General features: G+C 35.9%; 1 protein-coding gene across 3 annotated transcripts in view; it reads right to left on the reverse strand.

The window, feature by feature from the left end:
* ME1 (malic enzyme 1) overlaps positions 1–22,981 on the reverse strand; it is a 191,427-nt gene that overhangs the window by 107,345 nt on the left and 61,101 nt on the right. For all 3 annotated transcript variants that reach the window (XM_004422071.2, XM_087443832.1, XM_087443833.1), the window contains exons 4-5: positions 22,897–22,972; positions 17,283–17,444 (exon numbers count right to left, since the gene is read on the reverse strand). In XM_004422071.2, coding sequence (XP_004422128.1) covers positions 17,283–17,444; positions 22,897–22,972 — 238 coding nt within the window. The remainder of the gene's footprint in view (positions 1–17,282; positions 17,445–22,896; positions 22,973–22,981) is intronic.

The following is a 22,981-nucleotide window of genomic DNA, read 5'->3' on the forward strand; positions in this document are numbered from 1 at the left end:
GAACACAGATCTCCTACCCGAAACAAAAAGGCAAAGGCTTATAAAGCTTTGAGCAAGGAGATAAGCAGACAGACAAAATCAGAAAATTGCAGCTCTCTATCAGAATAGGTTAGCAAACACTTGATTATAACATAAAGGCTAAAGGAAAAGATAGCATCAAAATTAACTATAAACTCTTCGATTTGGTCACAAACTCACAACACAAATAAGAATAATTTGTGACAACAAAAATATAGAAGGGGAAGAGGAAAGGGATGGAACCTGCATAGGCTAATGGAGATAAGAGGCTATCAGAAAAAGGAATATCTCATCTATGAGATCTTTTATACAAAACTCTTGGTAATCACAAAACAAAAAATCAGAGCAGAGTCACAAATCATAAATAAAGAGAAAACCATCATAGAATACCACCAAACGGAAATGGCAGACAGAAATACAAGGAAAAAGAAACAATGGAAATCTAGAACAACCAGAAAACAAGAGGTAAAATGGCAGTACGAAGCCTTCATATATCAATAATCACTCTAAATGTAAATGGATTGAACTCACCAATCAGAAGACACAGAATAGCTGGATGGATTAAAAAACAAGACCCAACAATAGACTGCCTCCAGCAAACACATCTCAGCTCTAAAGACAAACATAAGCTCAGAGTAAACGGATGAAAGATGATACTCCAAGCAAATGGCAAGCAAAAGAAAGCGGTGTAGCCATACTTATATCAGACAAAACAGACTTCAAGATAAAAAAGATAATGAGAAACAAAGATGAGCATTATATAATGATAAAAGGGACATTCCACCAAGATGACATAACACTTACTAAAATATATGCACCTAACATGGGAGCACCAAAGTATATAAAGCAACTATTAACAGAACTAAAGCGAGAAATTGATGCCAACACAATAATAGTAGGGAACTTTAACATCCCGCTTACATCAATGGATTGATCATCCAGACAGAAAGTCAACCAGGAAACAGCAGATTTAAGTGAAACACTAGGCCAGATGGACTTAATAGATATATATAGAACATTCCATCCAAAAACAGCAGAATACACATTCTTCTCAAGTGCACATGGAACACTCTCAAAGATAGACCCTGTGGCCTAGTGGTTAAGTTCAACACACTCCACTTCAGCAGCCTGCACAGTTTCCAAGTGCAGACCTACAGCACTCACTGGCAGCCATGCTGTGGCGGCGACCCACATGCAAAATAGAAGAAGATTGACACAGATGTTAGCTCAGGGTGAATCCTCCTCAAGCAAAAAGAGGAAGATTGGCAACAGATGTTAGCTTAGAGCAAATCTTCCTCAGCAAAAAAAAACAAACAAAAAATGATAGACCATATGTCTGGAAACAAGGCAAGCCTTGGTAAATTTAAGAACATTGAAATCATATCAAGTATTTTCTCCAACCACAATGCTATGAAACTAGATATCAACTACAAGAAAAAGGCTAAGAAAGTCACAAATATGTGGAGACTAAACAACATGCTACTGAACAAACTTTGGCTCAACGAAGAAATCAAAGGAGAAATAAAAAAATATCTGGAGACAAAGGAAAATGAAAACACACTATACCAACTCTTATGGGTACTAAGAAGAAAATTTATAGCAAAACAGGCCTACCTCAACAAACAAGAAAAATCTCAAATAAGTAATCTTAAACTATACCTAAAAGAACTAGAAAAAGAAGAACAAAGCCCAAAGTCAGTAGAAGGAGGGAAATAATAAAAATCAGAGCAGAAATAAATGAAATAGAGACTAAAAACAATAGAAAGGATCAATGAAACTAAGAGCTAGTTCTTTGAGAAGATAAACAAAATTGACAAACCCTTAGCCAGACTCACTAAGTCAAAAAGAGAGAAGACTCAAATAAAATCAGAAATGAAAGAAGGGAAATTACAACGGATACCACAGAAATACAAAGGATTATAAGAGAATACTACAAAAAGCTATATGCCAAAAAATTGGATAATGCAGAATAAATGGATAAATTCTTAGGATCATACAACTCCCAAAATTGAATCAAGAATAGAAATATGAATAGACCAATCACAAGTAAAAAGATTGAAACAGTAATCAAAAGCTTCCCAAAAACCAAAAGTAAAGGACCAGATGTCTTCTCGAGAATTCTACCAAACATTCAAAGAAGATTTAATACCTATCCTTCTCAAACTATTCTGAAATATTGAAGAAGACATGATGCTTCCTAACTCACTTTACGAGGCCAACATTACCCTGATACCCAAACCAGACAAGGACAACACAAAAAAGGAAAATTAATGGCCAATATTGCCGATGAACATAGACGCAAAAATACTCAACAAAATATTAGCAAATTGAATGCAAACATACATTAAAAGGATCATACACCATGATCAAGTGGGATTTATTCCAGGAATGCAGGGATGGTTCAACACCCACAGATCAATGTGATACCCCACATTAACAAAATGAAGAATAAAAACCACATGATCATCTCAACAAATGCAGAGAAAGCATTTGACAAGATTCAACATCCATTTATGATAAAAATTCTCAATAAAATGGGTATAGAAGGAGGGGCCGGCCCCGTGGTGTGGTGGTTAAGTTTGGCGTGCTCTGCTTCAGTGGCCTGGGTTCGCAGGTTTGGATCACGGGCATGGACCTACACCACTTGTCAGCCATGCTGTGGTGGCAACCCACATACAAAATAGAGGAAAGACTGGCATGGAAGTTAGCTCAGGGATAACTGTCCTCAAGCAAAAAAGGAGGAAGATTGGCAACAGATATTAGCTCACCATGAATCTTCCACAGCCAAAAAAAAAAAAAAAAATGATTATAGAAGGAAAGTATCTCAACATAATAAAGCCCATATATGACAAACCCACAGCCAACAGCATACTTAAGGGTGAAAAACCAAAAGCCATTCCTCTGAGAACAGGAACAAGACAAGGGTACCAACTCTCGCCACTCTTATTCAACATATACTGGAAGTTTTAGCTAGAGCAATTAGGCAAGAAAAAGAATAATAAAAAGGATCCAAATTGGAAAGGAAGAAGTAAAACTCTCACTGTTTGTGGATGACATGATTGTATATATAGAAAAACCTAAAGAATCCACCAGAAAACTAATAGAAATAATCAACAACCACAGCAAAGTTGCAGGGTACAAAATAAACTTACAAAAATCAATTGCATTTCTATACACTAATAATGAACTAGCAGAAAGAGAAATTAAGAATAGAATCCCATTTACAGTCACAAAAAAAAGAATAAAATATTTAGGAATAAATTTAACCAAGGAGGTGAAAGACCTATACACTGAAAACTACAAGACATTATCGAAGGAAATTGAAGAGGACATAAAGAAATGGAAAGATATTCCATGCTCATGGATTGGAAGAATTAACATAGTTAAAATTTCCATACTTCCTAAAGCAATCTACAGATTCAATGCAATCCCAATCAGAATCCCAGTGACACTCTTCACAGAAATAGAATAAAGAATCCTAAAATTTATATGGAACAACAAAAGACCCCAAATAGCCAAACGAATCCTGAGAAAAAAGAACAAAGCTGGAGGCATCACAATCCCTGACTTCAAAATATACTACAGAGCTATAATAATCAAAACTGCATGGTACTAGCACAAAAACAGACATACAGATCAATGGAAGAGAATTGAAAGCCCAGAAATAAAACCACACATCTATGGACAACTAATCTTTGACAAAGGAACCAAGAACATACAATGGAAAAAGGAAAGCCTCTTCAATAAATGGTGCTGGGAAAACTGGACAGCCATACGCAAAAGAATGAAAGTAGACCACTATCTTACACTACACACAAAAATTAATTCAAAAAGTATTAAAGACTTGAATGTAAGACCTGAAACCATAAAACTCCTAGAAGAAAATATAGGCAGAACACTATTTAACATCGGTGTTAGCAGTATCTTTTAGAATACCATATGTCACCAAGCAAGGGAAACAAAAGAAAAAAATAAACAAATGAGACTACATCAGACTAAAAACCTTCTGAAAGTAAAGGAAACCATGAGCAAAATGAAAAGACAACCCACCAACTGGGAGAAAATATTTGCATATCATATATCTGACACGATGTTAATTTCCAAAATATATAAAGAACTCATACAACTCAACAACAAAAAACAAACAACTCAGTCAAAAACTGGGCAAAGCATATGAACATTTTTCCAAAGAAGATATACAGATGGCCAACAGGCACATGAAATGATGTTCAACATCACTAATTATTAGAGAAATGCAAATCAAAACTGCAATGAGATATCACCTCACACCCATCAGAATGGCAATAATTAATAAGATAAGAAATAAGAAATCTTGGAGAGGTTGTGGAGAAAAGGGAATCCTCATACACTGCTGGTGAGAATGCAAACTGGTGCAGCCACTATGGAAAACAGTATGGAGATTTCTCAAAAAATTAAAAATAGAAATACCATACAATCCAGCTATCCCACTACTGGGTATTTATCCAAAGAACATGAAGTCAACAATTCAAAGAGATTTATGCATCCCTATGTTCATCGTAGCATTATTTACAATAGCCAAGACATGGAAATAACCCAAGTGACCATTGATAGATGAATGCATAAAGAAGATGTGGTATATGTATACTCAGCCATAATAAAAGACAAAATCATGCCATTTGTGAAAACATGGATGGACCTTGAGGGTACTGTGCTAAGCAAAATAAGCCAGAAAGAGAAACACCATATCATTTCATCATATGTGGAAGATAAACACATGGACAAATAGAACAGACTAGTGGTTACCAGAGGGGAATGGGGTGAAGGGAGAGCGAAAGGGGTAAAGGGCACATATGTATGGTGACGGATAAAAACGAGACTATTGGTGGTGAACACAATGCAGTCTATACAGAAACTGATATATAATAATGTACACCTTAAATTTACACAATGTTATAAGCAATATGACCTCAATAAAATAATTTAAAAAAATAAATCAGACACATATATCACTATAGAAACAAAAAGAAAATATTAAGGAATCTACAAAAAAAAAATCCACTAGAAAAAATACGTGATGGCGCCAGCCCAGTGGCATAGTGGTTGGGTTCGCACACTCTGCTTCGGCAGCACGGGGTTCACGGGTTCAGATCCCAGGCAGGGACATATGCACCGCTCATCAAGCCACACTGTGGTGGCATCCCACATTCAAAACACAGAGGAGGATTGGCAGAGATGTTAGCTCAGGGACAATCTTTCTCAAGCAAAAAGAGGAAGATTGGCAATAGATGTTAGCTCAGGGCCAATCTTGCTCACCAAAAAAAAGAAAAAAAATAAGAACATGTGAATTTAACATGATTGTAGGATATAAGGTCAATATACACAAATCAACTGTATCTCTATATACTAGCAATGAACAGTTGGAAATAAAATAAAACACAACTCCGTTTACAATAGCATTCCAAAACATGAAATTCATAGGGACACATTTAACAAAATATGTGTAAGCATTATACACTGGAAACTACAAAATATTGCTGAAAGAAATTTAAAAAGACAAACTGCTTTTGGAGACTGGAAAAAAATCTCAATCTTTGTCATGTAATAGTGAAACTATTGACAAAACTGTCACCTCCAGGAACCTAGAATAAAGAAAATGTAGCTAATGAACTTTTGACTCTGGCTAAATAGATTTCCAGGCAGAATGCTGAATGTGTAAATTGGCTTCTCACAGTTGTATGATTAGGTTAAAACAGATGAGCTAAAGGAGGAAATGTTCAGCTTGTGGGAAAAATTTTAAAAATTTAAATATAGAGGACACAAGTCTTACTTGTAAAAGATTTCCAAAGTAAAATAAGGCCCATAGTCAAAGATCAAATTAAGTTTGTGGTTGTAACAACTTTTGTGAAAACTTCTGAATGATTTAAAGTGGAGCCTCAAAGACTCTCTTGGCTTCATAAAAGGAACTGGTCCCACAGCCCTCTGATGTGACAACCAATGTAGGGAGAAGGTCTATTTTGAAAAGAATTGTGAGCAGGGCCTTTATCTAATAGAGTAGACTTGAATCTGAAACCTAGAAAGCCTAAAAAAAATTTAAGGGTGCTGTACTACTACTTGGATTAATTGAGACAGAGACACTTCAAAATGAAAATATTTCTCTGGGGCCCCAACTTCCCACGGGCAGGAAGCAGGCTGAGAAAGCTATTTAGCTGAAACATGGCTGTTTTCTTATAGAAAAGGAAGGATATCTCAGAGGTCAGAGCCAAGAGCCCAGAGAGAGCCAAAAGCCCACAAGAACAATGAACTACAGAAGCACTCTGAGGAAAGAGAACCGGGCCTATTCAGAGTACATTCCCTGCCCCCCAAGTAGGTGGCCCGGCAACATGTGTCCAGTGGGAAATTTAGCATTGCTCTGAGCCATTTAGAGCCATACGATTCCCATTTCTCCCATTTTGAATGGAAGTGCTGATTGCAGTTATTGTGTCCCTGCCTCACCATTGTATGTTTGGTATGTGGGAACAGATAAGAGGAGCCACAGCAAGCAGCAAAACACAAGAAGCTTCATTTGCATTTAGACCCGATTAAAATGACAGGATCCTGAACTTTGGGCCTCCTGTTGTCACTGGGATGAAGCTTTTGGGAATCTAGGATGGAGGTGAGCATATTTTACATGTGGAATATGAACAATTTGTGAAAGATGAGAATCTATATGGAAACGGCCAAGCTGTCCCAAGCATCTCAGCCTTCCTAGCCATCCTTGCAAGTCATAAACATTAACAAAATAGTAATTGTTTTAAGTCACTACGTTTGGAGGTGGTTTGTTACAGATAAATGATGTTTTTGCAGGTGTGGTGATGTTGCTAACAAGATTAAACCATTTGAATCATCTGAGTTGGGATTTGCTGAAAGCCAACAGAGTATAGCCCAGTTCACACCTGCTGTCCTAGTGTAATTATTAATAGCATCTTTTTTCACTGTGCAAGTGTTTTGGTTGGCCAACACATTATGCGATCATCCCACTCTTATAATTTACTGCACAATAATGAGTTAAGGCTTTCCAGCTAGCTGGAAGTTAACATATTTAATCATAGAAATGTATTTCAGATGAAATGTAAAATCTAAAATTGAGTGCTGTTGTAAAGCCCAGTTGTTCCTTGAGGCCTAAAAACTTGAAACAATCTACTGGCAGGCTTCTGAACAGCTGAGGTTGAAGTGCCAATGAGCTACTAATGGCTGCCAGAATTAAAATACTTTCTCCATGTCTGGAATATATTTGGACTTCTAAAATGTGAATTAGAAAAGAACACAATTAAGAAAAGATGTTACATGTTTCCTCCTCTCTTTTCTCTCATTTTTTCCCATGTTAATAATTAAAGTATATATCATAAAGAAGTCTGACTACAATGAAGAGTCAATTATGAAGATTTATGAACAAGATAAAGCTTTGGAATTAAATGAGGAAGTTATAAATTCTTCTAATCATAATGTCTATGTCAAAAATTACTACTTTTAAAATTTCACGATAATTAAGGCTTGAATAATGAATGCATCCTTAGAGATTTGGCTGACCAAAAAAATTAATATCTACAAAAAACAATTTAACAAGATTACCCTGTTTTGATAATGGCCCCATAGACCAAGTAGCCTGGCACAGAAGTGATATTAATTCATTGGATTACAAACTTCTTGTGGCCAAGAGTAAACACTTAATAGATCTTTGTTAAAGAATAAATGAAACACTTGGTATTAAGCAAGCACTTAAAAGAGGTTAGACCTTCTTTAGCAAGAGGTGTCACATGTAATACATGCGGTGTCACTGAAGACTTAGGAAGACAAAGCATGAGAGAAAGAAAGAGATCAGGGGACAAAGAGTAAAGGACAAAGCATATAAAAATATAAGAGAGTTCCAAAAAGGAGATAAAGAGGGAATATATTGGTAAAGTTAATTACCTTACTTGTTAGCACTATCTCAATTCTGGAAACTTGGGAATTTTTATTGGAAGCATTCATTTATTTGAGGCTAATAGCAATCATTATCAACTCTCACCTTGTTCTTGTCTCACATTTATACCTTTCCAATCTGAAGTTCCTGAGAATTAAAAAACATTTTCTTAATACTTTAAGTTTTTTATCATTACAAAAGCAATATTTGCCTAGCAGAAAATTTGAGAGCACTGAAAAGTAAAATTAAAAACAAAGAATACCAATAATTTCAACCCATTCAGAACTATTCACCACTAGCACCTTGATGCATATTCTTCTAGGTCCTTTTCTTTATTTCTATGCATGTATAATATTATCTGTCCAAATCTGGAACAATATCATGGACTATTTTCTAACCCCTTTTCACACAGGAATACACTGTGAAAAGTTTTCAAGTCACTAGATGAACATTTTTAAAACTTGTGATCTGCATTGGAACTCTGCCCTCCTAGAGAGGATGAAGAAATTAACATTCCCCGCAGTGACATATACTAAGTATATTTTGTTGCAGCCTCAAATGAGAGTATTATCTTTCCATATATATATGTGTGTATATATATGAAATATACATATAAATATATATAAAACTAATATATAATAAAATACAGATAAATATATTTACATACATAATGTTATCAAGTAGCATTCATTTGTATTTCTTTTCTAATACTGTTAAACATTTTTTCATAAGTTTATTGATCATTTTTATTTCTTCATTTGTAAATTCTCTGTGCTCATATGTCTTCATGAAATTTGTATATTTCACATTTGACATTTTCTTATTGACTCGAAAGTGTTCACTGAATATTAAGAACATTATAAACCGCAATCTTCCATAAAGTTATGAATATTCCCCATTTTAGCATTTATTTTTAAATTTTATTTATAACATACAGATAATCATTTTCTTTGTTGCTATTTACTCATTATTTTCAAATGAAAAAAACAGTTTCTGTAAAGAAATAACATATAATTTTTGCTGTTTTGCTGGCTCATGTCATCAATAAGATTAAGCAAACTAACTGCCAACGTAAGGCCAAGAGTCTAAAGCAATACTACAAATCTCAGCATGCATATGAGCCGGCATGAATGTTTAAAAATAGTAGAAATAAAAATGATTAACATTTGACTGCAATTCAGTAAGTCTGGAGTGGGGCCCAGGATTCTGCATTCTTAACACACGCCCCTGGTAATTCTGAAGTGATTTGTCCATGGAACATACATTAAGAACCACTCATTTCAAACTTATATTATTAAGTTAAAATGAAATTATTCTATTGCCCAAAAGGTTGCTGTCTCATGTAAATGTTTTTTCTATTTTAATTTAGATAATGGGTATTTCTAAAATATATCACAAACTTCAAAGAAGTCCTAATAGTTACAGTGCATATAAAACTAAACTGAAGACAGACCCCGTTCTCTTTCCCAAGGTGTTTGGTGTCGTGTCTCAGAAAACAGATAAAGAAATTCTTGATATAGTCCATTATCATCTTCTAATTTAGAGAGGATGAAGTAAAATGAGACCCCCAAAAAGTAAATACACGACACTACAAACTGAAAGCCTGGGAGCTGAGGGATTATGCTTTCTCCTCTGGCTTTACCATAATTATTAGCACTCATTCCAATGCAGTCTGAAGTGGCAAGCAATCCCCATAAAATGCAAGGATAAAGGCAAGAAGTGAAGGGGGGTTGAGGGAGAAATGATGACATTCTAGCTGGGACCATGTGGTAGGCAGAATAGTGACTTTCCCCTCCCCTAGAACCTGTAAATATGTTACCTTATTGGCAAAAGAGACTTTGCAGATGTGATTAAGGGTGAGTCCTTAAAAGTGAAAAACCTTTCCTGGCTGTAGTCAGAGAAAGAGATGTGATGATGGAAGCAGGGTCAGAGAGATACTACATTGCTGGCTTTGAAAACGGATAAAGAGGATCATGACCTTAGGAAGGGAAGCAGTCTCTAGAAGCTGGAAAAGACAAAGACATGGAACACAGCCCTGCTGACGTCTTTTATGATTTTAGCCTTTTGAGATTTCTGTCAGACTTGTGACCTACAGAACTATAAGGTAATGTATTTGTGTTGCTTTAAGCCACTAAGTTTGTAATAATTTATGGTAGCAATACAAAACTAATACAAGCCACATTCTAGAGCCAACACTAGCTTCTGTAGAGAGCTGAAAGATATATGGCAGGTACATATGATAGAAAATCTACAAGGTTTTTCTTTCGTTCAGTTTCTCTCCAACATAGCTGGTTCATGCCAAAGATGAAGAGCATTTTCTGAAACACAAGGGGGAACCTTCTAAATGGGAAGAGGCTTCAACTTTGTGAGTTCAAGTTCCAATAACAATTCTAAATCTAGATATACTGTATACATGAATTGAAGGCCAGACTAAACATAAAACCAGAATCAGAAAAGCTGAGACCTGGAGTAATGGTTTAATAAACAAAGAATAACTATGCAGAGACAATATTCTCCAACTCATACTGCCCATGTCCTCTTGAAGACTGACCATGTGTTATGGGCTGAATTGTGTCCCCCTCAATTCCTATGTTGAAGTCCTAATCCTACTACCTCAGAATATGACTGTATTTTGAGACAGGGTCTTTAAAAATGTAATTAAGTTAAATGAGGTCATTAGGGTGGGCCCTAATCCAATATAACTGGTGTTCTTATAAGAAAAAATTAGAACACAGATGCACACAGAGGAAAGACCATGTAAAGACACTGGAGGAAGACAACCCAAGGAGAGAGACCTTAGAAGAAATGAACCCGGTCGACACCTTGATCTTGGACTTCTAGCCTTCATAACTGTGAGAAAATAAATTTCTATTGGTTAAGCCACTCAGCTTATGGTACTGTTATGGCAGCTGTAGGAAAGTAATATACCACGTAACACATGAAGCAGACTCTGAGACCTACTAATGCCTAGATGAGCATGGAGGGGACAGGGAACATCTGCTCACATGTTTAGTCAAATAGTATATTGGTCACTTATTGAAGAAAACTAGGCAAATAATAAACATAACTTCTATGTTTTGTGACAACAGAAAAAAAGAAGAAATTAAATATAGTATGCTCTTAAAAGACAACTGAAGAAAATTTACCTCAGGTAATAGAAGTAAATTTTATAACTGAACTGCTTCACAAGTAAATTAAAGAAAATGTGGACTGTAAAATAATAGATGAAAGATGAAAGCACAAACATTCTACCTAAATTAATGCTTTGCCTTATTAACTTAAAGAATAAGAGTTGTTTTTTTCAGCCAAACACTTCTGTGGCTCAGTTTCAGTGTCTTTGTTCTTTAAACCTCTTTAGTTGAAAGCTGCAGAGATTCAGAAGTCAGAAAGTATGACTTTACAGCAAGTGAAGAATGTCTTATTAATCAGCTGTTAATTCCTTTGCTATTTTCATTACTACTCAGTTTAGGTATTTATGACAAAAGAGGGAAACATTTGTAATTTATAAAAAAGGGATCTAGTTTTCATTAAACTTTGCAAGGTTATTCTGGATAAGAAACTAAGTGTTATTATCAACTAGTTTTTATATTTTTATTATGAAGTGTAAAACTGGACAGAGATTCACAAAAGGGATAAGATTAAAAATTATTACTGCAGGAATGTTTTGACTAAAAGCAGTGTTCCATGTGTGGAAGTAGAACATAAAGTGTCAACATAAAAACTCCATTATATTACACACAAACCCATTGACTCAGCAACGTTTTAGTTTAGTGAATTAAGTTTTCTTTCTTGTCTTCTCAGTAAAGCAGCAGTACAAGAATAAATAAAAAAATAAAACGTCAAAATAAATAAAAGAAGAACATTAAGAGCTGGCAACTCATTTCACTTCAAGAATTTTTCTCTTCTTCATTATATATTAATTAAAAGCTATGAACATAAATTTAGGTTAGATACTCATACAACTCAACAACAAAAGACAAACAACTCAATGAAAAAAATGGGCAGAGAATCTGAATAGACATTTTTCCAAAGAAGATATACATATGGCCAACAGGCACATTAAAAGATGTTCAACATCACTAATTATTAGGGAAATTCAAATCAAAACTACGAGATATCACCTCATGCCCATCAGAATAGCTATTAATAAGACAAGAAATAACAAGTGTTGGAGAGGATGTGGAGAAAAGAGAACCCTTGTACACTGCTGGTGGGAATGTAAACTGGTGGAGCCAATATGGAAAACAGTGTGAAGATTCCTCAAAAAATTAAAAATAGAACTATCATATTATCCAGCAATTCCACTTCTGGGTATTTATCGAAAGAACATGAAAACACTAACTCAAAAAGATATATGCACCCCTCTGTTCATTGTAGCATATTGACAACAGCCAAGACTTGGAAACAATCTAAGTGCCCATTGACAGATGAATGGATAAAGAAGATGTGGTATATATACACAATGGAATACTACTCAGCCATGAAAAAGATGAAATCTTGCCATTTGCGACAACTTGGATGGACCTTGATGGTATTAAGCCAAGAGAAGTAAGTCAGACAGAGAAAGATAAATACCATATAATTTCACTCATATGTGGAAGATAAACAAACAAATACATAGACACAGAGAACAGATTGGAGGTTACTAGAGGTGAAGGGGGGTGGGAAGAGGGCAAAAGGGGTAAAGGGGTACAGGTGTATGGTGCCAGATGGCAACCAGACTTTTGGTGGTGAACATGATGTAGCCCACACAGAAGTTGAAATATAATGATGTACACCTGAAATTTATATAATGTTATAAACCAATGTTACCTCAATAAAAGCAAATAAATAAATAAATTGTAAAAAAAAAATATTCTGCAAGATTCAGTTTGCCAACATTTTATGAAGGATTTTTCCTTCTACATCTATATTCATGGAAGCTAACATTTACTAAGTGCTTACAAAATGCCAGTCACAATTCTAAGCACTCTAAGAGCATTAAATCATGACAACTCTATAAGGTAGGTACTCCTTTTATGTGAGGAAACTGAAGCACAGAAAAGTTAGGTAACTGTTTCAAGATTACACAGCTAGTAAGTGGTGAAGGTAAGAGCACGGGTAAACGTGAGACTAATTAGCAGTTTCTTGTTATGTGGTATTTTTTACTAGGTTTGGATATCAAGGTTATGTTCTTTTTATAAAATGAAACGTGAAGCTGTCAATTTTAATACGCTCTGGAACAGTTTATATAGCACAGGAACTGATGCCAGCCCTGATATCCGTTCCCCTACATTAAACCCAGCACATATGGGGTTAAAACCAAAAACACTCATCCTTTTTCCCTGCTTTTCTAAGTTACATTCATATGTAAATATCAGTTTTTTAAACCTTTGTATCCCTGAACTTCACAAGGCAGATAGAAGTTACAAATTGTTTAAAGCCCAGGTGGCCTCAAGGTGGGCTCACACTGAAGTTTTGGCAAATTACCAGTTCTTGAGGTTTGTTATAGGGAAACTGATATCTAGAAAATATCAGGAAGCTAAAGCTTCTCAGACCTCAACTCCTTGGCTCCCTGGCCCCAGAATTCACCATCCACCACGGAGGCAGACAACCAAGGACGCCCACCTGTGATTCCCTTATCTCACCATCCTCCTCCCTGCCAGCAGCCTCACAAGGCCAAAAGCAGGCTGATGGGAAAACGCTGAGCAGCAAGGCCACAGGCTCCCCCTCCCTACAAGCAGCCACATTCCTCATAACCTTTAAAACTCTTTGCCTCCCATCTTTTGGGGAGATAGGACAAATTTGAGGGCTCACTCTTATCTCCCAGCTGACGTCACCCGAAATAAAAACTGTTTCCTTGCCATAAGCCTGGCGTTCCAGTTTTATTCAGCCCCTCTGTGTGGCGGGTAAAGAACCTGGGTATATGTTCGGTAACAAAACTACATTTCCTTAAAAGTTTGAATCATCAAACCCATAATCTTATCTGAGTTTAAAATTGAATTCAATTTAATTTAACTTTAAAATTTAGACCTATTTTTCTTTTTGTGTGTTTGCCTCTTATATTTTTGTCTACTGTTTGCATGGACTCAAGTGACATGGTTCACAAGCATTCAACTATTTTGGATAGGGCCTAACTATTTTATCTAGTAGCCTAGAGGCCACAACTAATAGTCACAGGGTGGAGGCTGGCCATGCCAGAAAGACTAACTATGTGATTTGACAGGGAGTGGGGACTTGGGGTCACATGACATCAGTAAAACTGGAGACTGAGTTTACGTGGGCAACCAGTCAATGACTCATGCCTAGGTAATGGAGCTCCAATAAAACTCTGAACATCAGGGCCAATATCAATCTCACACATCAATTCAGGAGGGTAATATGTCCTGACTCCACACAGAAAAGAAAATGGAAGCTTCACGTTTGGAACCCTCTGAGACTCTGCCCCATGCACCTCTTCCTTTGGCTGATTTTAATATTTATCCTGTCCCTGTAATACACCATAACTGTGATTATAATAGCTTTCAGTGAGATCTGTGAGTCCTTCCAGCAAATTATCAAGCCTGAGAGTGCTCTGGGGAACCCCCCTGAACTTGCAGTTGGTGTCAGAAGTGAGGGTAGTCTTGGGACTATGCCCTCCAACTCTGTAGTTGGAGTTTAGCTAACTCCAGGTATAGCTAAACCATCCTTTAAAAGGAACAAATGAGAGGCCAGCCTGGTGGCATAGCAGTTAAGTTCCTGCATTCTGCTTTGGCGGCCCAGGGTTCACTGGTTCATTGGTTCGGATCCTGGGTGCGGACCTACTCACGGCTCATCAAGCCATGCTGAAGTGGCGTCCCACATAAAAGAGCTACAACTCTATAACTATGATACACAACTATGTACTTGGGCTTTGGGGAGAAAAAAGACAAAGAGGGGGCCGGCCCCGTGGCTTGGTGGTTAAGTGAGCGCGCTCCACTGCTGGCGACCCGGGTTCGGATCCCGGGCTCGCACCGACGCGCTGCTTCTCTGGCCATGCTGAGGCCGCGTCCCGCATACAGCAACTAGAAGGATGTGCAGCTATGACACACAACTATCTACTGGGGCTTTGGGGGAAAAAAATAAATAAATAAAATCTTTAAAAAAAAAAAAAAAAAAAAAGACAAAGAGGAAGATTGGCAACAGATGTTAGTGTAGGGCCAATCTTCCTCAAAAAAAAAGGAACAAATAATTTACTCTCTTCTTACAACAAGAAGTCTAGCTGATCATTTATTAATAAACATTGTCACCATTAAATTTCTTAAATATGATTTACAGAAAGAGATAAGTTAGAAGCAGATAACAGTAATACACAGTTAGAGAGTAAGAGTATATTGTAATTGGCAGAGAAATGGTTTGCTAATTGTCCTTAATGGTTTGTCAAATGTCGGTATTATCCAAGCATTTAATATACGTTGAAACTAGTTACATATGTTTCTCCTCTTCTATATTCAGAGTACCTTGCTGGCAAGATCTTAAGTTATTTACTCTGATAGGCTTTACCTAGGCCTTGACAAATGGTAGGTGCTTAATGTATGTATGACTCACTTAAATCTACATAATGGAATTTGAAGAGTTTCAGAGAGGACTTCAAGCTGGTCACTGGAGGTCTCCAGGTCACTGGAGAATATCTTTTTATTCAAAGAATTAAAATGCCACCACTCAATTTTTTTCCTAATATTTCCAAAAATCCACTGGTGGTAAGCAAAAATCTTTAGAAGTAACACATAGCACTTTAACAATAGATTCATTTCAATTATCAGATTATTTCCTAATTTAGCAGCTCGATAAACTTTGAAATATACTGAGTACCAGGCATGTTTAATGGGAAAAGAACAAGAAAAGCTAGATCTTCTACAGGGCAAAGTAAGAAATTTGAGGAAGGACAGATGAATATGGGTTCTATAGGCTGAGGGACAGGAATGGAATATCATAAAAGCATTGAATACCAAAAGAGGAAAGGAATACTCAATGGAGATAATGTGAGAAAATTCAAGACAACTGGCCAATTTGATAATTTTAAGATCCACCCTCATGAAATCAAGTATTTCATATAACTAATACAATTTATCAACGCAGGAGTCCCAGTGTTATGGTTTCATTAGTGCACAACTTTCTTTACGTCCACGTTATCCTGACAATCTCAATAAAAGGCCCAAGTTTAAAACTAAATTCTTAAATTCGTGCATGCCTGTTTCATCACTCTTTACTCTTCCTCATCTCTTTCTAGAGTTTTTAAGATGTTATGCAGATTTTATGATTTTTAAACTTTGATTTCAATGTAATTGATCATAAAAGAATGTTTTAAAATACATGAAAAAATAAAGAGGAAATCTTAATGTCCAATGTATGTACCCAATTTTAGGATATTTGCTTTAAGAGGTCAGCTTTGATTATTTCTAAGTCCTTTCTATTGGTACTAAAAAAAAAAAAATGCCAGGTAAGTAATGTGTTTTTAATCAAAATGTATCCTTTATAAAGGTTAAAAGAGTACTCATATATATACTAAGTTAAATATTATAACTTTTTATAGGTTAAAGAACATAAAAACTGTTCAAGTTACTATTATAACATTATTAACAGGTCAAAAGTTATGTCTTAAATTGCTTTAGAAGGGAACAAGGAAAACAACTATAAAAAGTATACATATTTATTTAAAGTATCAAGGTCTTATCTGTTGATGAATCTATTCTGGACCTAGGTCTGAAATTTGTATGCAACTTTTAAAAAGTCTATCCTTAACTGACCATTATCCTTCATCTCTATTTCAGAAAATTCTACCTTTAATTTCTAGTATCTATCACCCATAATTAATCCTAAACATTACCAATAAAGGATGAACAAAAATATGTACTATTTGATATATGACTTTAGGATTTTAAAATATTGATGCAGGAATGAGAAATGCTAAACTTCAAATCATCGACCTCAGGTTCAAGATAGACTTTTAGAACAAGAAGATTTCAGGCTGATTAAACTTAAGTCCTTTGGGATTAGTTCCTATGTAGTACGAAAATAATAATTTAAAGAAAGAAACTATAATACAACATAAAGTAACACACACAGTCTATAGAATAATGGTATAAATAAAAGGATAATAAAATACTAAACAAGCTGGTAAAAGATTAATCATATTATAAAGAAGAGAAAAAGAAAAGAGAAAATAATTTTCTTATAAGAGTTGGAGGACAGGTTTCAGGAGAGAGGGAGAACCAGACAGAAAAGAACGAATTTCATAAAGTTCTGGAATAAGCTCAAAACGCAAGAACTGGTTCTAAATAGCTGGTTCTAAACAGCTAAATAGCTGTTAAGTTAAATAGCTGTCTTATAGACTTGAATTGTGTACCTCATTTTCCGTTCCCACATCCAGAATGACAGGTAGACATTCTTGAGGATTCATCCCTCCACAAGCCGTATACAGAGCCAATTTACCCACAGGGATGCCCATTCCATTACAGCCGAGGTCTCCCAAGCCAAGAATACGCTCTCCATCAGTCACCACCACAGCCTAGAAGGAAAAGAAAAAATATCCACTAAGAGGTGTTCACAGATCCTAGGGCACAGTTCCTGGTCTCTATTTCTGAAGTTAATACTTATGGTATTGAAATGTTAAGCTGTCAAAAAAACATAATTGAATATACATGGAAAAGATTTTATATGACTATAAATGTGGAAGAGTGAGGAGAAAAAATACATTTGATATATATTTTATATTTTGTTAAAAATACATATATATGATTAATTTAGTTGTTGAAAAAAGAAAAGAGGGTAAGCACATAAAGATTCAAACAACCCAAATAACTCAGTCTTCAATCAAGAGGAGCAGTGGGAAGACTACAGAGAAATAAGAGCTCAAACTGGGAACTAAAGTGAAACAGAGCAGCTTTAAAACTAGTCCCATCCACTTTGAGCACAATTACAGGAGTGTCCATATTTAAGTAACCCATAATAGCTCAGAGCCCCCAGATGTTCTGATCTTTAGTTTATGCATCTTGGCACCATCCACCTATTTTCACAACAGTGTTGACCCATCCTCTTTAACTCCCATAACCACTTCATATTGTTCTACTATCTTTGAAATATGCCCAGTACAGTCTGCTAGTTCTCCTACATGATAATCTTCCACTAGACCTACTGAATTTTGTTTATTTCTAATCACCTTGAATATCTATGAAGCATACATTTTAACCATGTGGAGATTTTAATTCTGTGTAACACCTTTATTGAAATTAATGCATCTAACATCTTTATTGTGTGATTCATGGCCATTATATGAGTTTAAGCAAAACCAGTCTTGTGAAACACAATTTATTAGATTTTCTACAAACTGCTACACCGGTCATATCCATGCAGCCTTGGAAAAACGTTAGTTATTTGACCTCGGATACACCAATGAATTAAACCTTCTGTTTCTTATTTGTAAAATGGGATAATAAATGCACTTTTCAGAGTAGCTGCATAAAATTAGGAACCAACTCTGTTTTGCTCTCTTCTGTGCACCAGCACCTAGCACAGCATTTGGCACACAGTAAACAATCAATAAACATTAGTTAATTGACTAAATCTAGGATTCAATAAAATGAGATCATGACATTCAATGAACTTACCACAGTATCTGGGACATTACAAGTTCTCCAAAACTTGTGGCTATGAATACTATTATTATCATCAGGACTAATGGACAGAGTTATTAGCATTTTAGAAGCCGAGGGGAATTTAGAGTACATTCAGTCCATCCCTCTTATTTTAGATTAGGAAACTGAAGATCAGAAATAATTGCCTAAGGTGATTTATCTGGTTAATATCAAAGAACAAGAACCCAGGTATGCTATGTCCTAGGACAGTGTTTTTCCAGCATACTATATTGCAGAACATATTTAAAAATATATTTTGAGATCTCTTCATTTAATTTTCTGTTCATGTATATTATGCAGCTCTCAAAGAACTACCTTAAAAGTAAACACATTTGAGAGGTGGGTGAAAATTATCTTTGCATATTCCATAAAGCTTATATATGTTCCACGTCTAATTGCAAAGGGTCAATATGTTATGCTGTTTTGGAGAAGGCAACTTGATACCACTGGGTTGGCTGGCTCTGATTTAAGATAAGAAATATAATCAAATACTGCAGAAAACTATACCTTTAGTTTTTTAATTAAACTAAAGCCAAATTTTCAAAGTACAAATACTTCAAACATATTTAAGGGACATTATTTTATTTATTGTGCTATCAAAAATAGTAGTACTTTTATATATCATCAATAATGTATACTTTTGTGAATGTGTTTCTTAAACAAGTACAGTCCAATTGGTCTGCATATACTTTTAAATATTTTTATGAGATATTTTATAAAGAGAGCAACATCATCACATAACTTAGTCATGATCTGAATAATAATTTATATAATGCTTTCCGGGTTTCATTAAAGATGCTTAAACCCAGAGAGTTGCTATTTGTAATTTTCATCAGTTTCAAATTTTTTGAAAAAGAGGTTTAAAAGAACATAGCATTTTCATTTATTTTTGATAGTACATCTGTTAAACTAATATTGTTAAAGACATTAAATACATGTCTTGAATACAAAACCAAAGAAAAGTATTATTTTTTTTCGTTTCTTTGTAAATTTTATTCCCTAAGCTCTTCTCTCATCTCAAGCTAGCAATTTACTTATATAAATATACTGTGGACATTTACATAGGTGAAAGTTGTTTGAGTAATTTTTTTGTGTGTCTGAGGAAGATTGGCCCTGAGCTAACATCTGTCACCAATCCTCCTCCTTTTGCTGAGGCAGATTAGCCCTGAGCTAATATCTGTGCCCATCTTCCTCTATTTTGTATGTGGGATGCCACCACAGCATGGCTTGATGAACAGTGCCTCGGTCTGTGCCTGGGATTCGAAACTGTGAACCCCAGGCCGCCAAAGCAGAGCGTGCAAACATAACCACTACACCACCAGGCCGGCCCCTTGAGTAATTTTTAAATTCTGTTTTGAGGCAGTTGATATTTTAGCTCAGTTTATGTTTTATTACAAAAGTACATGTGTAGCATTAATTCACAAACATTTCAACATTAAAGAGTGGATTTTAATAGAGAAGGAATCCTCTAAAATAAAAAAAAATTGTGATATGTATGCAGTTAATCACTAAATTAACACTCTCTTGGTTTTATCTTTACCCACGTTATCTCCTCCTTAAGAAAAGTAAAGCATTGGATGTTTTCTGTATAAGAAAGTTACAACAGCAGGATTATCTCAGTAAGACAACCACAGTTGTATCAATGATGTCTGTGTTTCAGAAATCAAATCTTCATCCCTCTGTATCAATTACTATCTGAGCATTAACTGAATAACACCTTTCTGTATGAAATATGCAGGGGTTCCCCTGACCACCGACAGACTCTCCCTATGTGGCGCCTCTTCATTCCTTCTTTTCCTTTCCCAGGGCCTGCACTCCTGTTGTAGCCTTCTTGGATACAGAACTCTTGCCTCTTTTTCTTCTCTCTCTGATGAACCTTCCTCAAATATTACTTATATAAAGTCATTCCCTTGTTTAAATATGACATTCTACTTTTTTAAGTCTAAATTCCTCTCTCTGAATTTCAAGACCTTTCATAATCAATTGATCATCTCTTACTTAATCTTAATTCCACTACATTTCAATATTGACACTTAGCTTTAGTTGGGCCAGCCAATTTCCTTATTGCACAAGAACACACCATTCTTGTCCTGAACTTGATACCTACATTTACATGTTCCCTTCTTACGGTAGTATCGTCTTCCCTTTCTAATTATCAAAAGGCTAGATTCAAGTTCGAATTTTGCTAGAAATATTTCTGAACTGTTCCAGCCTTCTTTGAATGATATTCTCCTCTGAATGGATGAATATGGCACTAATAATTTATACCAGAGAGTTTAATTATATGTTGTCTAATAATTGATTGCCTTGGTTTCATGTGTGCTTTCAACTACACAGTAGAGACTATATCTTATTTGTCAACATTCTATTACAATAAACAGCTGCCATTTACTAAGTGCCTACTACGTACCAGACACTATGCTAGGCTTTTTAAATAACAGTAGATATAGTCAGGATCAGGAATATCAGAGGGCCCAATATTAAAGAGTTAAAGGGATATGGGATATGAAGGAAGTTAAATATTCAGAGATCAGCTGGTAGGAAGAAGAAGAAGCATGTGACTGCTTATTGCCTAGCTGTTATTAGAAAGGTTTTTTTTGAGGAAGATCGGCCCGGCGCTAACTTCTATTGCCAATCTTCTTTTTCTTTTTTTTCCCTCCCCAAAGCCCCAGTACATAGTTGTACATCCTAGTTGTAGAGTTGTAGCTCTTCTATGTGGGATGCCACCTCAGCATAGCTTGAGGAGCAGTGAGTAGGTCCATGACCAGGATCCGAACTGGCAAACCCCAGGATGCTGAAGTGGAACTTGCGAACTTAACCACTATGCCACCAGGCCGGCCCCTCCAGAAGGATATTAATTAGACCCCTCTACCCTAAAACTATTTCCTATATTGACTCATTCTTAAAATCCTCTGAGAGTCCTGGTTAAAATGTAAGTATCCTTCTTCTTAGAGGATCAGATATTTACATTTCGTAGAATTAACACATTTTTAGGGTAGTTCCTAAGGACAGGATCTGTGGACAGCGCACTTGATGGGAGAAAAGGTGAAGGAGCAACTTAGGTGGGGCAAGTGGAAAAACTGGGAAGACTGCAAGCAATGAAAAACACCTTGCTTTATGAGTTTGCCTAGCCTGAGCCTTAAAGAGCCGAGTGAATCAATTCTAGCCACAAGTGCTCAAACAGAAAAGATCATTAAGGGAGTCACACTTCAGAAGTCACAGCTGAAGTGCTTTTGTACCACTAAGAGGCATCAATTTACTCAATCTTAGTCCTCAAAGATACCCCAAAGTTGCTGGGCACCTAACAGAAAGGAAAAAGGGAGCCAAGGAGGGGATAAGTACATCTCACTATCCTCACAAGGAAGGTGGCAGCGCACCCAGTTTAAGAGCAAGGGCTCTGAGGCCTGCATCCAATTCCCACCACCACTGGGCACTAATCCCCCTGTGCAACCCACCTGTGCCTGCCTTTCCTCGCTGAAGTATCAGGATAATACGAGAGGTGATCCAGGTAGTGTCTCACACAGAAAGCTACCAAATGTCACATACTATTGTTATTTTATTTTCATTATCTCACTCACAGAGGGAAGTCAGATGAGCTACTTAAGGTCACAATGATAATGGAAATGAATTAACAGATTTTTTTGCCTACCTGGATTCCTCTTAGTAGATAATTAAACACAGAAGATATGACAAAGGAGTTTGCTTAAAGAAATACAGACATTCAGACACTACTTCAACAGTTATTCAACATTTATCATCACTTACAATGAATAAAGAAATAATAAGAAATTTGACGGAAATAATGGGGAAACAGTATCTAAATAGAATCAGACTAAAATTACAGTTGGCCCTCCATATCCACAGGTTCTGCATCGGCGGGATTCAACCAACCCCAGATGGAAAGGCTTACGATGTTTGCGTCCGTACTGAACATGTGTAGACTTTTTTCCTTGTCATTATTCTTTAAACAATACAGCATAACAACTATTTACATAGCATTTACATTGTATTCTGTATTATAAGTAATCTAGAGAGAATTCAAAATCTATGGGAGGATGTGCATGGGATATATGCAAATACTATGCCATTTTATATAAGGGACTTGAGCATCCGTGGATTTTGGTATCCACGAGGGTCCTAGAATCAATCCCCCCAAGGACACCGAGGGACAGTTGTAATCCACTATGCAAAAATCAAAGGGATATAAATTAGGTGACATTCACTAGAATAGCTAGTGAACGCTACCTAACATCTTGAAAATTGTCAATATGTTATGGGACAGGGAAAAGAACAAATTCCCCATAGTAGAAAAATGTGACAACTTACCTTGATGACATCTTCTGGCCATGCGTTAAGAATTGAAGCAATATGCCCTCGATCATGGATACTAATAAAGAGACCTCTGACAGAA

The sequence above is a fragment of the Ceratotherium simum genome, chromosome 19 (assembly GCF_057802395.1).
Source record: "Ceratotherium simum simum isolate JZ-2026a chromosome 19, ASM5780239v1, whole genome shotgun sequence".
NCBI classification, from domain to species: Eukaryota; Metazoa; Chordata; class Mammalia; order Perissodactyla; family Rhinocerotidae; genus Ceratotherium; species Ceratotherium simum.